General features: G+C 42.4%; 1 protein-coding gene across 2 annotated transcripts; it reads right to left on the reverse strand.

Moving 5' to 3' along the window:
- Positions 1-4,352: 4,352 nt before the first annotated feature.
- Positions 4,353-16,030, reverse strand: LOC307134092 (uncharacterized protein). 2 transcript variants are annotated; one of them, XM_079829576.1, is made up of 5 exons: positions 15,700-16,030; positions 15,289-15,337; positions 10,783-11,067; positions 5,116-5,383; positions 4,353-4,963 (listed from the first exon to the last, which is right to left on the reverse strand). In XM_079829576.1, the coding sequence occupies exons 1-5, from the start codon at positions 15,760-15,762 to the stop codon at positions 4,933-4,935; spliced, it is 696 nt and encodes a 231-aa protein (XP_079685702.1). In that variant the 5' UTR covers positions 15,763-16,030; the 3' UTR covers positions 4,353-4,932. The 2 variants fall into 2 exon arrangements, with proteins under 2 accessions (XP_079685702.1, XP_079685701.1); XM_079829575.1 differs by having other exon boundaries at positions 4,368-4,963; positions 5,138-5,383; positions 15,700-16,029.
- Positions 16,031-16,468: the final 438 nt, after the last annotated feature.

Raw genomic sequence — 16,468 nt, forward strand, 5'->3', positions numbered from 1 at the left:
ACTGAAAAAATAAAAACCTTGGATCAACTTAAAGAAATTGAAGTAATCAATCACACAAAATATTTGACACTGACTCAAAATAAATCATTTAAATTCATTTAACCCGAACAGTTGGAACAAATTTTTTTTTTTTTTGATTGTCACCATTGTTGATATTCATACACTGATTCGTGATGTCTGTGTTTTCGGGGATATGAAGGATGCAGTACTACTCTATAGGTACTCAAGATTGACATGAGATTGACTGAAAATTAGTCAATACCCCCCCCCCCCCCCTTTAAAACTGGACTCTTCTGTAGTTACATCGTGTACTAAGACCGACAGAAAGTGAAAAGTTGTGATTTTCTAGGAATTATATTCTCATTCCTGCATAATAATCAAGAGCTGTGTGCCGTACCATGAGTACAGTGGTGCAATGATATTACACAGCACCTGAATACTAGTATCTATAACATAAATATATAAATATAACATATTTATAATGTTTTATTAAGACCATATTAATAGTATACAAAGGTAATATACTCTAAATTTTCTAAATGAGTTGTATCTTAGCATATACAAGGGGGCTTAATGCACACCCTAAGAAAAATGTGCTTTTCAAAAAATATATAGGCTATGTTTGTATTAAACATTGCTGGAGCAACAGATTTTTTATGAAAATAAATCATAAAAATTGTTTGTTTGTTTGTTTAAAAATCTTATAAATGTGAGCCCACAGACACACAGGGTCAAACCAGCACGGGGCAAAACACACAGTACAAATACTTCATCTAAAATAATGAAACAAATACATGTCAGATGTGCGAGAGATGTTTGTGAACATAACACAGTGGGTGTGGCAAAATTTGGTCACGTGACGTCGGCAGAAGTGCCGCCCCGTGTTTACAAAGCGCTCAAAGCTCTTCCTCTGAAACTGCAGTGATTTGGACCTTCAACCGTTGGTTCCCATTGAAGTCCATTATGAGAAGAAAAATCCAGGAATGTTTTCCTCAAAAAACTTCATTTCTTTTCCACTGAAGAAAGAAACACATGAGCATCTTGGAGGAGATGAGGGTGAGGAAATCATCAGGAGATTATCATTTTAAAGTGAACTAATCCTTTAAATAGTTTTCAAAATTTTTAAAACAAATTGGTCTAAAATCAACAGCCCATAATTCTTAAATCTCGCTGAGTAAGATGTGTGGCAAGAGCTTGTGTTACATTACATGTGCTTTGACATCTGTAGATAAAAAACCTTGAAGTTAAACCGATTTAATTTAAGCATAACATTTATGAAACAGTTACAACACTTATAAATCGTACATAATTTAGATCGCTACTTTGTTTTTGACAACATTAAAGGGATAGTTCACCCAAAAATGAAACTTCTGTTATCATTTACTCACCCTCAAGTTGTTCCAAACCTGTATGAGTTTCTTTGTTCTGCTGAACACAAAAGAAGATATTTTGAAGAATGTTTGTGACCAAGCAGAGAGAGCAACTATTGACTATCATAGTATTTTTTTCCCTAGTAGTCAATGGTTGCTTGGATCTGCTTTGTTACAAACATTCTTCTAAATATCTTCTTTTGTGTTCAGCAGAACAAAGAAACTCATACAGGTTTGGAACATCTTGAGGGTCAGTAAATGATGACAGAATTTATCCCTTTAAGTTAAAAACGTTTCACAACTAATATAATTCATGTAGTGTCAGAGAAGTGGCTGTGTATAATAAAGTAGTGAATAATAATGAAGGCTTTGCTCTCTAACTCTGATCTCTGCTGGTGTTTCTGGACTCACTGATGAATAAACACAAACGGCTCAGTGAGGGAAGAAGAAGGACTGATAATAAGACATGAGAGTCCATCAAACATGTCTGGATATGATGTTTAAAGCAGCTGAAGTTTATTTTGAACAGATCTCTGATGATTTCAGTCCTGATTGTGTTATTATCAGCTTCACAGAGGCGCTTTCATTTAGTAAATACAGTAGACAAACCATTTAAACCCTCTCTCTCTTTATATCTCATCATATATATTATACAAAAAACATTCATTTCTGAACACAGTAAAACAAAAGTTAAAATATAGAATTTATACAGTACATTCCAGAAAAACAACATATTCTCTCAAAAGCTTGCCCATTTTTCCTGCTTCTAACACATCAACTCTGAGGACAAAATGTTTACTTGCTGCCTAATATATCCCACACACTAACAGGAGATGAAGAGATCATCAATATGTAGGGTTTTTTTTTCTCAATATTCCAGTAGTGTCCGAAAAACTCCCAAAATCTACACAATGAAAACAATTTAAGGCTGGAATACACTGACATGTGTCCCGATTTGCAGTCTGGACGGGGGGACGGCATTGTAAACAAAATCCAACATGCAAAATGTTCTTCTAACAAATGTAAAAAACAGAAAAGAAAACAAAGTAGCTTTAACAAAACGAACAAGTAAGTTCATTATATTAAGTGAACTAAATAAGAATACTTAGGTCAAAAAGGTTTTGTTGACCTTACTTAGATTCTCAAGTATTTATGTTGTCCCAACTTTCCAAGTTTAACAGAATTATCTGAACAAATGTTGTTATCAGTTACATCCAATGTTTTTAAGTTAAGAAATGTAAAGTTTAAGTAACCATAACATGCAGATTTTTATTCTGTACTCATACATTTTAATTGCTCTTGAAACAATTACATTTAATTGCTCTTGAAACTTGAAACATTTGAGTATAAGCCAATTCACTTACACTTAAATATTAGGAAACTTGGATTCAACTAGCTAATTCAACAAATGCAACCTTGCTAATTGGTTACACAATGCTTTGATAGTATTAGCATAGCATTTGCTGAACGAGGAGTGCGTGTGTTGTCATCACATATATCTGTTCTCAAACTGAGCTGCTCCACTCATCACATGATGGAAAATAACAAATAAATCTACTAAATCTCACACTTAACGTTAATCTTGCACAAAAACCCATAATATAATATAATTAATTTTGGCATTTACTGTCCCTTTTGAGTGTCATGGCAAAGCATGCTGGGAAATAGAAATCCCAGCCCATTTTCGGTTAAATTTAAGTTTGTCTTAATTAAAAGAAACACGTTCATAAAACTCAAAACAATGAAACATTTCCGATCTCAAAAGAAAAAGAAAGTTCTAAATACTCATAAAAGTTAATTTGATTGAACTCATTTGTTTAATTTGAGTTGGCTCCACTCAAACAATTCATTATTTTGAGCGTTAGGGTTTGCAGGGTAAAACGTTTGCTTCTAGTTCGAGGCAAATAATGTTCATATCATGTATTTATCTTTGAAAGAACAATTTTAAGCTGCTTAATGCTAAACATTCTATACTTTCTATGCAACTAGTATTGAAGTTGGAGCAAATTAGTTAACTTCAAGAATTGAATTGGATATGTTGCCTTATTTTTTTAAGTTAGCTCAACTTTTTACAGCGCAGTTGCTAAAAGTCTGAGCCAGACTGCATGTCTGAACTTTATTTTTAATGAAGTTCCAGCTCACGTGCGTAAGACATTACGCGTTTGTTTGCTTCATTTCACCGCAGATTCGTTTGTAAACAAGACACAGGTCGAGACTTGATTTGCAGACATATTGAGATTAAAACACAATGCTGTGCTTCTGTATCCGACAGAAAAGCTGCAACACACTTATGTGAGTAAAACATGTTTTTATATGTGTTAGTATTGCATTGTTAAAGATGGTTTGATATCTATTGATTACACACCTTCGCACGCGGTCAAAGGCTGGAGAAGCTGTTATTGGTTCATTCGTGATCAGACTCGGACTTGTAACGCCATGGCTCGCAAAGTGTGTGTGTGTGTGTGTACAGTTTGTGATTATATTCACTGATCGGGCCGACCAAGCACGCGTGTGTGTGTGTGTGTACGGTTCGCGGTTATATTCACATCGGGCCAGCCAATACAAAAATATAATTCCAATCAGTTGCGGGTGGATGAGAGATGAATCATTGTGTTTGTTTGATGAGCCCTGTGAGCGTTTCCCCAGACGATTCCCACATGTACTGAGGGGAGCTGAAGCTCATTAAATATGCTAATCTTATCCAATCCTAACCATGGGCGTTTACTTCTAAGTCTTCAGTGCGGCACGCCCATCAAAACCGAGTGTTTTTCAGAAAGCCTCAAAAACAAGGTAGAAAATAGCCTATTACTCATTCATTATGATGTTTCTGAATGTAAAAACCACACAAACGTCATAAGTTGACCTCAGACAACGGTATAAAAAAATTAAAAAGCCAGTTCATGACACCTTTAAAACTCGTGTAGTGCATTTCAACCTTCCTGAATTCAGTCAAGTCACATAGAGCTTTTTACAGGTTGTTTTAAGATTCAAGATTTTCAAGATTCAAGAGTTTTATTTGTCACATACACAGTTATATACACAATATACAACTGGCAGTGAAATGTAAACAGGTCCGCTCCATGGACAGTGCAAATAACAGTTACAAGAAACACAAGGGGAAATTAAAATAGAAATAGAATAAAATTAGAATAAAAAGTATTAACATAAGTAGAATTATAAATAAATCAAGTAAAAGATAAAAATAGGAAATAAGATAAAAATAAAAATATAACAATAAAAATATAAAATAAGTGGATATGATAAGTGAGATAAACTGTAGACTTAAAAATAAGTGGTTAACATAAAAAAAAAATATTGATAAATGAATATTAAGCAGCTTCACAGTGATAAACAGGATAATGCTCAAATATATATTAAAATGAAATACAGAATCTTTGTTTGATCAAGATGTTTGGCACTCAAGGAAAATCACCAGTACCCAGCAACCCTCATCACAAATTGAACGGCTATAATCACTAACAACGCAAAAAATGCCGTAATCACAAAAACCCCACTCAGTATCTCTGGCCATCTCACAAGATCTCTTTCCTGTTCTTCTGTGTTACCTTTGCTTTCTCCAGTGGAGCCAGACTCTGTAGAAGATATGAAAAGATTAGTCAGGATTGAACGAGAAAAACCCAACACAGACAGATCCGGCCCACATCTGGAACATGTGGATTCAACGAGCACTGGATGTGGGCGACACTATGTTTCTGTCATGATGTATTAAAGATAATATTCCCACTCCTCCTCTGATGTTCTCTGACCTGTGAGTGTGACTGTGATCAGGATTTCTCCTCTATTATCCAGAACTCTGTATGTTCCAGTGTCAGTGGATGTGAACGCATTAATGGTCAGATTCCCATCACTGTCGGTCAGTCGATCACTGCTGACCCCGTGACCTCTCGTCCACACCTCTGTCCACTCTCCACTGGAGTTTGTCTCCACTTTATCAGCATTGATCAACAGAACATCCAGCTTCAGCTCCTCACCTGTGTTCACAGAGATCTCATCTGAGGAGAAACACACACACATTCAGCATTATTATAACGTGTCCATCAGTCAAAGCCACACACACAGATTTAGGGTTAAAGGGACCAACAAACACTTAAAATCATCCATTGGAAAACCCATTGTGGCGGGGTGGGCGTGGTCCCGCGAGGTCTGTAGCGGGAGAGAGAGGGCGGAGCCGAGCGGTCGGTAAGTAGGTCAAGTGCAAATGACGAACACCTGTCTCTGATTGCAGTAATTGGCGTGGAGAGACCGCATATAAGCGGCTGCTGGGAGAGAGTGGGGAGAGAGAGACCGACTGGGACTTGCCACGTGAGCTGCCAAACAAGACCTGAGTGACTGTGCTGTACAAGAGAGATCAACTAAAAGAGAGAAGAGTGAACCATTGATGATTGAGGCGCCCTCGTGCGTGATTTATGTTTGTTTATGAGAAAGACTGTTTAATAAAGTTGCAAGTCCCAGTCACGCCGACCCCGCCTTCTTCCTTCCTGACCAAGAGTATTCCGAACCGCTTCACACTGGTGCCGAAACCCGGGAAGGAAGAAGAGAGCCGCCGCCATGCAGACCCCGCCAAAGACGCCGCTTGCGGACCTGGTGTCATCGCTCGCTGGTCTTCACCAACAGACCCACGAAGATCTGCTGGCCGTGAGGGCCGAGCAGGACAAACGTTTTGAGGCCCTCATTCGTGCCCAGCATGAAGACCGCGAGCTGTTCCGGAGCTGGATGGTCCGGGAGATTCCGGCCACCCCCCCGTCTACAACCGACTCGGCCGCCACCATCCACCTCTCGAAGATGGGCCCCGAGGATGATCCGGAGGCGTTCATCGACCTCTTCGAGAGGTCCGCCGAGTCCCGGGGGTGGCCCCGGACGGACTGGCCAATGCGGCTCCTGCCGCTGTTGTCAGGAGAAGCGCAGGTAGCCGCACACCAACTGCCAGTCCAGAATCTCCTGGACTACGAAGACCTGAAGCGCGCCATCCTGCAGCGGGTCGGCCGGAGCCCAGAGCAACAGCGGCAGCGCTTCCGAAGCCTGACCCTCGGCGAGTCCGGCCGACCCTTCACCTTCGCGCACCAGCTCCGGGACTCGTGCCGCAAGTGGCTGATGGCCGGCGGAGGCGACGTCGAGGGAATCATCGACCGTGTGGTGCTGGAGCAGTTCGTCGCGCGGCTTCCCCAGAAGACCGCGCAGTGGGTCCAGTGCCACCGCCCGACGTCGCTGTCCCAGGCCATCCAGTTGGCGGAGGACCACATGGTGGCGTGCCACGGGGTCGGCGAGCCCCTTCCTTCGGCTTCTCTCTCTCTCTCTCTCTCTTCTCCTTCCCCCCCTCTTCTCTCCAAGCCTGTCCCTCTTCCCAGGTCGCGCAGCGGGTTTCCGCCCAGGCCAGCACCGAGGTGGAGGACAGGGCTGCCCGCGGAGGTTCCGGCAGTACCACGACCATCAGCTAGAGGAGGGGGAGCCACCAGCGACCCGTTCCCCACCACGTCCGCGTCGGCGCTCTCTCCGCGCCAATTTGGGGAACCGCTGCCAGCCACTAGAGTGGCGGGGAAGTCTGGGCCGGCTTGTTGGCGTTGTGGGGATCCCGGACATTTTATCGATCGGTGTCCGGTGATGGAGGTGGGGACATTGATCCGGGTCCCCGACGCGCCGCAAGCTGCCCCCGATCAAGCTGGCCTGTACCAGATACCCGTGAGTATCAAGGGGGGTACTTATCAAGCTCTGGTGGATTCAGGGTGTAACCAGACCTCCATCCATCAAAGCTTGATTCAACCTAAGGCGTTGGTTAACGGCCGCGTGGTTAAGGTACGGTGTGTGCACGGGGAAGTGGTGGACTATCCGTTGTTGCCCGTGGATATTCAATTTCGGGGTAAAACGCATAGTGTTGAGGTTGCAGTTAACCCGCACCTCCGGCATCCACTAATTTTGGGTACTAATTGGCCAGGATTTAATAAACTATTGGGGCACTTGTGTGTGGATGCCTCTTGGGGAAAGTGTAAAAAAAGGAAAGAGACGGTTGCTCAGGTGGGAGAGGTGGATTCGGGACCTCTGGGTGCTCTTCCAGGGGAACAGAGCGGTCTCGAGCTACCCAGCCTCACAGACCGCGATGATTTTCCCCTGGAGCAGTCCCAGGATGAGACGCTTAAACATGCGTTTACTCAGGTCCGTTCCATCGACGGCCATCTCCTCCATCCTGACCAGCCGCTCTCTTATCCTTATTTTTCTGTTTTAAAAGATAGGTTGTATCGAGTGACCCAAGACGCTCAGACAAAACAAGATACAACCCAGTTGTTAGTGCCTAAAAGCCGTCGGGAAATGCTTTTCCAGGCGGCTCACGCGAATCCTATGGCCGGGCATTTAGGAACAGCGGCGACACTTAACCGTCTAATGGCCCGATTTTTCTGGCCGGGCATCCACGAGAATGTACGCAGGTGGTGTGCGTCTTGTCGTGAATGTCAGTTGGTGAATCCACCGGCCACCCCAAAAGCACCATTGTGCCCGCTCCCGTTGATGCAGGTCCCCTTCGAACGAATTGGCATGGACCTCATCGGGCCATTGGAACGGTCAGCACGTGGGCATCGCTTTGCATTGGTTCTGGTGGACTATGCAACACGATACCCGGAGGCAGTTCCGCTCCGCACTATTTCGGCGAAAAGTGTCGCGAGCGCACTGTTTTCCTTAATCTCCCGGGTGGGAATCCCGAAAGAGATTCTCACCGATCAGGGCACGGCGTTCATGTCACGAACGATTCGCGAACTGTATGAATTATTGGGCATTAAATCGGTTCGCACCAGCGTCTATCACCCACAAACAGATGGTCTGGTGGAACGATTTAATCGCACATTGAAATCCATGATTCGTAAGTTCGTTCACGAGGACGCCAAAAATTGGGATAGGTGGCTAGAGCCTCTGTTGTTCGCTGTTCGCGAGGTCCCGCAAGCCTCCACGGGGTTTTCCCCCTTCGAGCTTCTCTATGGACGCCAGCCTCGGGGGGTGCTGGATGTCCTTAGGGAGGCTTGGGAGGACGGACCTTCGGCGAGTAAAAATGAAATTCAGTATGTCCTGGACCTGAGAACAAAACTCCACACTTTGGGGCGGCTGTCAATGGAGAATTTGTTGCAGGCTCAGGACAGACAACGACAGCTCTACAACAGAGGCACTAGACTGCGTCAATTTTCACCGGGAGATAAAGTCCTTGTATTACTCCCTACGTCGAGTTCTAAATTACTCGCGAAGTGGCAAGGGCCCTTTGAGGTCACACGGCGAGTTGGCGAGCTCAACTATGAGGTCGTGCGGTCAGATAGGGACGGGGCACGTCAAATCTATCACCTCAACCTCCTCAAAAAATGGTCTGAGGCGGAGTCAGTGATGCTTGCGACGGTAGTGAGCGGAGAGGAGGATCTCGGGCCGGAGGCGGTCCAAAAGCCTCAATCTATCGCTCTGGCCTCGGGAGGAGACCACCTCTCACCCTCGCAGCTCACTGACGTAAGTCGTTTACAAGCAGAATTTGCTGACGTCTTCTCGCCCCTACCCGGCCGGACCGACCTCATTCAGCACCACGTTGAGACGGAGCCGGGCGTGGTTGTTCGCAGCCGGCCTTATCGCTTACCTGAACACAAGAAAAAAGTCGTTCAGGCAGAATTAGAAGCTATGCTAGACATGGGGGTAATAGAAGAGTCCAACAGTGACTGGGCGAGCCCGATTGTTTTAGTCCCTAAACCTGACGGCTCGGTCCGGTTCTGCGTGGACTACCGTAAGGTAAACGCGGTGTCAAAATTCGATGCTTATCCAATGCCAAGGGTTGACGAATTGCTTGATCGGCTAGGAACTGCTCGTTTTTATTCGACACTGGACTTAACAAAGGGATATTGGCAGATCCCCTTGTCTCCTCTATCCAAAGAAAAAACAGCTTTCACCACGCCGTTTGGATTACACCAATTTATCACCCTTCCTTTCGGCTTGTTCGGGGCTCCTGCGACCTTCCAGCGTCTGATGGACAGAATTCTCCGGCCGCATGCTGCATATGCCGCTGCCTATCTAGATGATATCATCATCTATAGTGCGGACTGGCAGCGTCATATGCAGCACTTGCGAGCTGTCCTGAAGACGCTGAGAAGGGCGGGGCTCACGGCCAACCCAAAGAAGTGTGCGATTGGGCGGGTGGAGGTAAGATATCTGGGCTTCCACTTGGGTCATGGGCAGGTGCGTCCCCAAATTGATAAGACCGCAGCCGTTGCGACCTGTCCGAGACCCAAGACCAAAAAGGAGGTTAGACAGTTCCTGGGGCTGGCGGGGTATTACAGGAGGTTTGTGCCTAATTATTCGGAGCTCGCCAGCCCGCTGACTGATCTAACTAAAAAGGAGGTGCCAGATACAGTTCAGTGGACGGAGCGGTGCCAGCAGGCTTTTACCCAGATAAAGGCTGCTCTGTGTGGTGGACCGCTCCTACAAGCTCCTAACTTTTCTCTCCCTTTTTCCCTACAGACTGACGCCTCGGACAGGGGGTTGGGCGCAGTCCTGTCCCAGGAGGTGGAGGGTGAAGAGCGGCCGGTGCTGTACATCAGTCGCAAGCTCTCTAAGAGAGAGACGATGTACAGCACCATAGAGAAGGAGTGTTTGGCCATCAGGTGGGCCGTTCTCACCCTTCGCTATTACCTCCTCGGGCGGGAGTTCACCCTCTGTTCGGATCACGCCCCCTTGCAGTGGCTCCACCGCATGAAAGATACCAACGCGCGGATCACCCGTTGGTATCTGGCGTTACAACCCTTTAAGTTCAAGGTGGTCCACAGGCCGGGTGCTCAGATGGCTGTGGCTGACTTCCTCTCCAGGAGGGGGGGGGGGGAGGCTGCAGGCCGGATGGCTCCCCGGCCTGAGACGGGCGGTGGGGGTATGTGGCGGGGTGGGCGTGGTCCCGCGAGGTCTGTAGCGGGAGAGAGAGGGCGGAGCCGAGCGGTCGGTAAGTAGGTCAAGTGCAAATGACGAACACCTGTCTCTGATTGCAGTAATTGGCGTGGAGAGACCGCATATAAGCGGCTGCTGGGAGAGAGTGGGGAGAGAGAGACCGACTGGGACTTGCCACGTGAGCTGCCAAACAAGACCTGAGTGACTGTGCTGTACAAGAGAGATCAACTAAAAGAGAGAAGAGTGAACCATTGATGATTGAGGCGCCCTCGTGCGTGATTTATGTTTGTTTATGAGAAAGACTGTTTAATAAAGTTGCAAGTCCCAGTCACGCCGACCCCGCCTTCTTCCTTCCTGACCAAGAGTATTCCGAACCGCTTCACACCCATATTGGAGGCGACTAATCGTATATATTGCCACATTCAGTGTCTCTGACGGTCACAGGCCCTCATGCAAGAACAACACAATCACTAAAGAAATCCAGAACACTCAGTTCTGACTTTACCCTGAATATGAAGCTGGTATTCCCTGATTTGTCGCTCCTCATTAGTGCAATGGACCCTCAGAATGTATTTCCCAGCATCCCTCAGTCTCAGATCCTTGATGATGATGTCACAGGCTCCTTCTTTAAATACTCTGTCATTTTCACTCTTACACTCTTCATTCTGACAGACAAGGATGTTTTTGGACAAACTGCTTAAAACAATATCAGAAATGTCTCTGGCCTCAAAGTCACATGACAGGATGGCGTCGCGTCCCCTGTTCCCGGTCACAGATCGAGGGCTGGTTCCTGCAAACACAGAAATATATTCACTCAATACAAAAAAGGTATCATTGTCAAGTTGCAAAACAAATCAAGCTCAAAAGCTATTCACATTTAATAATGTTTTTTTTTATCTTTTTCCACGGTCAAGAGTATTGAAATGGCAGACCGTGGGACATAACTGCGGCCGTTTACTGTTTCTACAGTTTAAAGTGAGCAGCGCGTCAAAACAACAGAGCGTTTCACAGCACAAGCTTACGGTAATGATCTTTCACTACATCCTGTGAAATGTTTATCTAGAGCCAAACACGCCCTTTCCCTTTCAAGCCCTCTCCGCTCTGTGCGCGTTTCTTCTCTCTCTCGCTAAAGACGTTAAGCGCCGCATTCAAGGACAACTCCGGTGAAAAATGAACCTAGGGGTAATTAACACATGGTTACCGAGTAGATCGTTCTCTGGGATGCGTTTTCATGAAAATCGAATGTAAAGAGTTTTATCTCTAAAAACAGATTAGCTTATAACGCTAGTATATGGGGCATAGAATAAGTCAAATTAAATCGCTAGTTAATACCACTAACAAGGCTCAAAATAGCCTCAAACTAACACGGTAGCATAATGAGGGTCCCTACATGCAAACCGAAGCATTGAGAACAGTGTAAGTGTACAAACAGTTTAATAAGAAGATACTTTATAAAGACAGTACATTACGCGTATATAGACAGGAGCCATCTTGGAAAACCACGGTTGAATAATCCGCCATCTCTTTAGTGTGTGTCCTTTGGAAGCACTAGTCTCTGTTGCGTTCAGTTTTTTTTAAAAATTATTTTTATTTATTTATTTTCTCTGTTGCGTTCAGTGCTTTCTTCTGGAAACAACGGACCATTTGAGATTCCAAGTTCGTGGCTCAACCAAAAATCAGAGGTGGACAGTAACTAAGTACATTTACTTGAGTATTGTACTTAAGTACACTTTTTGAGTATCTGTACTTTCCTTGAGTAGTATTGTTTCTGGAAACTTATGACTTTTACTTCACTACATTTGAAAGACAAATATCGTACTTTTTACTCCACTACATTTCTATCAAGGCCCTCAAAGTAGAAAGTCGTAGCTGCTTTGAAAGTCAGTGGATGATTTATTTTCTTCTTTAAAACAGGATTTGTTTTTTTGTGCAGAAAGCCTATCAGTAATCACTCTTGCAGGATCACATGAAGTTCAATGATTTCCAAGTATTTTTTGAACACTAATCAATTGATGGCAAAATAGAAGGCGGCAGTTCCCAGACGCAGTGCGCACAAACATTGTCATACTTAAAAGTTAAAATTCAGAAGAGCAGACGTGGATAAGTCTGAAAAAGTGCGACGACATGAAAGCGCACACAGAAAGCTGCCTCTCAGACGCCAGACCACAAGTACTGAAAGTCTATTGAATCTACTAAAATCTTATTATAGTCAATTAAAACTTTATTAAAACTAAAATAATTCAGATGCCTAAAATTTTGTAGTCAAGCTTTGTAACTTTTAAACAAGTATTTTGAGTTTCAAACAAATGAGTTGAAGATATGCTAGCATGTCAGATGGAGCATGACTGGCTTAAACCCCCATGATGGAACAGTGCATTCATACAACAATGCAACAATAATAAAATAATGCGTTTACTTTTACTTTTGATACTTAAGTACTTTTAAAAGCAAGTACTTCTGTACTTTTACTTAAGTAAATATCTATCTGTACAACTTTCACTTGTAATGGAGTAATATTTAACCAATAGTACTTTTACTTTTACTCAAGTAAAGTAGTTGTGTACTTTGTCCACCTCTGCCAAAAATTATATGAGTTTATATGTGGATGTGCTTTTGATCATTTTTCTCCCTGTGACATTTTTGACCCGAAGTACCCCAGAGGGTTAAACTAAACTCATGTTGTGACAAAATATGTTTCAGAACGGTCCATTGTCTGGTTTGAATTGTCAGTGACGCGCTGAGTCAGACACTTGTGTTTACACTGCAATAAATAAGAAGTAGGCCTATCTGTTTCCATTCAAAATAGCCTAAAAATAGCCTATATGTTCACATTATTACAAAACTGCATGAGTTGATTTGATTTGAATTGTTTAAAAGTAACTAAATATTTTGAATTAAAATATTATTTGGTCCTTGGAAATGAATTAATCAAATTTATTTAAAATTAAAAAAAAGCATCTAAGAAGTATTTTATAAAATTTTGTTTTTATGGATATTTTGATATATTTATTCTAAAACATAAAAAGGATATTGGATGATTGACAGTAATGTACGGTGTAAGGCACAAATGGCATTTATAGTCTGTATCTAATACTTTTAAATGTCTTGTACCTTTGACAGTGTTCGACATGGTGTCACGTGGATGGGAATATGCATTGAAATGATGTGCAGATGAGGTTATGCATAGGCATTGTAAGCTCATATATGGTGATTTCTGGGTGGAGATGCATGTACGCACAATCTTCTGCTGGCTGTGATTTATAAAGGGATTTTTGCGCAGGTTCTGGCGTACACATGGTTTCATAAATCCAGAGGTGGACAGTAACTAAGTACATTTACTTGAGTACTGTACTTAAGTACACTTTTTGAGTATCTGTACTTTACTGAAGTATTATTTTTTAGGGATACTTTTACTTCACTACATTTGAAAGACAAATATCGTACTTTTTACTCCACTACATTTATATCAAGGTCCTCAAAGACGAAAGTCGTTTCTGTAGCAGCTTTGAAAGTCAGTGGATGATTTTTTTCTTCTTTAAAATGTTTTTATTTCTTTTTTATTATTTTTTTTGCAGACAGCCTATCAGTAATCACTCATATAGGGTCATGTGAAGTTTCCTAAAAAAAAATTTGAACACTGATCAGTTTATAGCAACATGGAAGAAGACGGTTCCTTGGCACAGTGTGTGCATCCATGGCCATACATGGCCAAAAGTGTGTTTCAGTTTTCTCAAAAGATTAAAGATTAGTTTAGTTGGCATATACTTGACGCATGTCTCATAAAATGTAAAAAAAATGTAAATGTCTGGGAGAAAGAGAAGAGTAAACAGTTGGGAGAATATCGGATGCATATCAGAGTATAGGATCCATGCATTCAGCCTTAAAGTGACAGCAGCTTTATAAAGAGAGTTGAAACTTTTATACAAGTATTGAAATCAGACATCCCAAGTCTCCAGGAAGTTCTGGGAGTCTCCCGCAAATTGATAGCGGCTCCCTGATGCCCGCAAATTAGTTAAAATCTCCCAGAATCTAGAGCGGGCACATGCACACGTTAGAGAGGGAGGGGGAGCGAGAGACCTTGCGTGTGTGCCTCGAGAAGCGCATGTAAGACAGAGAGCATCCTGATTTCCGCAAATGACATTTCGCAGGTTGGGATGTCTGTGAAATGAGTTTAAGGTGGTCGTATGCTAGCATGTCGGATGGAGCATCACTGACTGGCTTAAACCACCATGATGGCATACACTCTAAAAAATGCTGGGTTAAAAATAACCCAAGTTGGGTTGAAAATGGACTAACCCAGCAATTGGGTTGTTTTAACCCAGCGGTTGGGTTAAATGTTTGGTTAAAACAACTCAATTGCTGGGTTAAAATAACCCAATCGCTGGGTTAAAATTACCCAATTGCTGGGTTAGTCCATTTTTAACCCAACTTGGGTTATTTTTAACCCAGCATTTTTTAGAGTGTAGAGTGCATTTATACAACAATGCAACAATAATAAAATAATGCATACATAAAAAAGAAAATGTACTTTTGATACTTAAGTACTTTTAAAAACAAATACTTCTGTACTTTTACTTAAGTAAAAATCTGTTTTTAGAACTTTCACTTGTAACGGAGTAATATTTGACCAGTAGTACTTTTACTTTTACTCAAGTAATAGAGTTGTGTACTTTGTCCACCTCTGCATAAATCTGATGTTTTCTGTGTGTAGGCTACACAAAATCTAGCTTTGTGCGTACGTACACTTTTATGATGAAATCTACGGAAAGTTTCATAAATGAGGCCCCAGAAACGTGAGTGCTCAAACACTGCCTGTTGGGAATTCCTGAACTACACATGAACTGGGAGGAGCCGAATGAGTCAGTGATGTCATGATGTAATGTGCTGGGTAAGTCCGAAGAATGTCAAGTCACTGCAAAATAGAAACAATCGACTAGACCAACTCTACAGGAACAAAAAAACAAACATTGTTTTTATCAATACAATTTATCAACAGAAATGATATACTGACCGCTATCATTGATAAAGTGAATCAGCAGCAGAGACTCAACCATCTGAACCTGTTGATAAGACAGAAGGGCTGGTTTATGACTTTCATTCTCTTTAAATATTTAGCACACGTGCATCTGACATGATAAAAATGTCAAATATGAATAATCTAAATCTTTGGTTTTATAAATGATTTCTGTGTAATTATGAAAATGATCGGTCAAACTCAAAACACAAACAACAGACTTTAGAAACTCACTAACAATCTAATAATTATGTTAATAGGCCTATCTAAATAAATAAAAGCCATCGCCATAATCGCAGTTATGGATTCAGCATGCCGGTTTATTTCCGCGTCACTATAGCAGGATTAAACAAGCAGAAACACAACTAATAACAAAACAAGCTGGATTTAAAATATTGAAAAACTTACATGATGAAGGTTCTGCGTGAACTGTAGACGCTGTAATGCACAGCTCCAGCTCCTTCGCCACATCCTCGTCCCTTAACATGTTGGATGGTTTCCTCCTCCTCCTCAGTGCTTTTAGCCGTATTTTTTTTTTTTTAACGAACAGTTTATGAGGTTGTGAATCGGGCTTAGTTTTCATTAAACAGTAAAAATATATAGCCTAGCCTATGCTACTCCTGTAAAAATGATCTAATAGCCTATTGTTTAACAACCGTCCAACATTTTAAGGTGGAACGGATAGTTCGGCGAATAAGGAGCTGCAGGAGAGACAGTAAACCGAAACCGAAAGTATCCCACAGTTAACTTTGAGCATCCAGTCATTGCCCTCTACTGGTTATGCTCTGAAAACCCTGCAAACATCATTTAACGAGTTCACAGTTCACACTTACATCAAATTCAATAGAGTAGCCTAAAGAGTATTTGGCGTGGTTTAGTTGCATCATAATCATTATTCTGCATTGCATAACAATTATGAGAAAGCTTTTTTAACATCTCTGAATGTATACAGATGTTGTTAAAGCTTTGCTAATGGTCGGTTTTACACAGAGGTGTCAAAAGTATTCGCATTCATTACTCAGGTAGAAGTATAGATACTGGGGTTTAAAAAGACTTCTGTAGAAGTTGAAGTATCAACTCAAGCTTTTTACTCAAGTAAAAGTGTAAAAGTAACTGGTTTCAAAACTACTTAAAGTATAAAAGTAAAAGTAATGTAAGGGGAAAAAATGCCATTAAA

This window comes from Gobio gobio, assembly GCF_949357685.1.
Source record: "Gobio gobio genome assembly, chromosome: 11".
In the NCBI taxonomy this organism is placed as follows: domain Eukaryota; kingdom Metazoa; phylum Chordata; class Actinopteri; order Cypriniformes; family Gobionidae; genus Gobio; species Gobio gobio.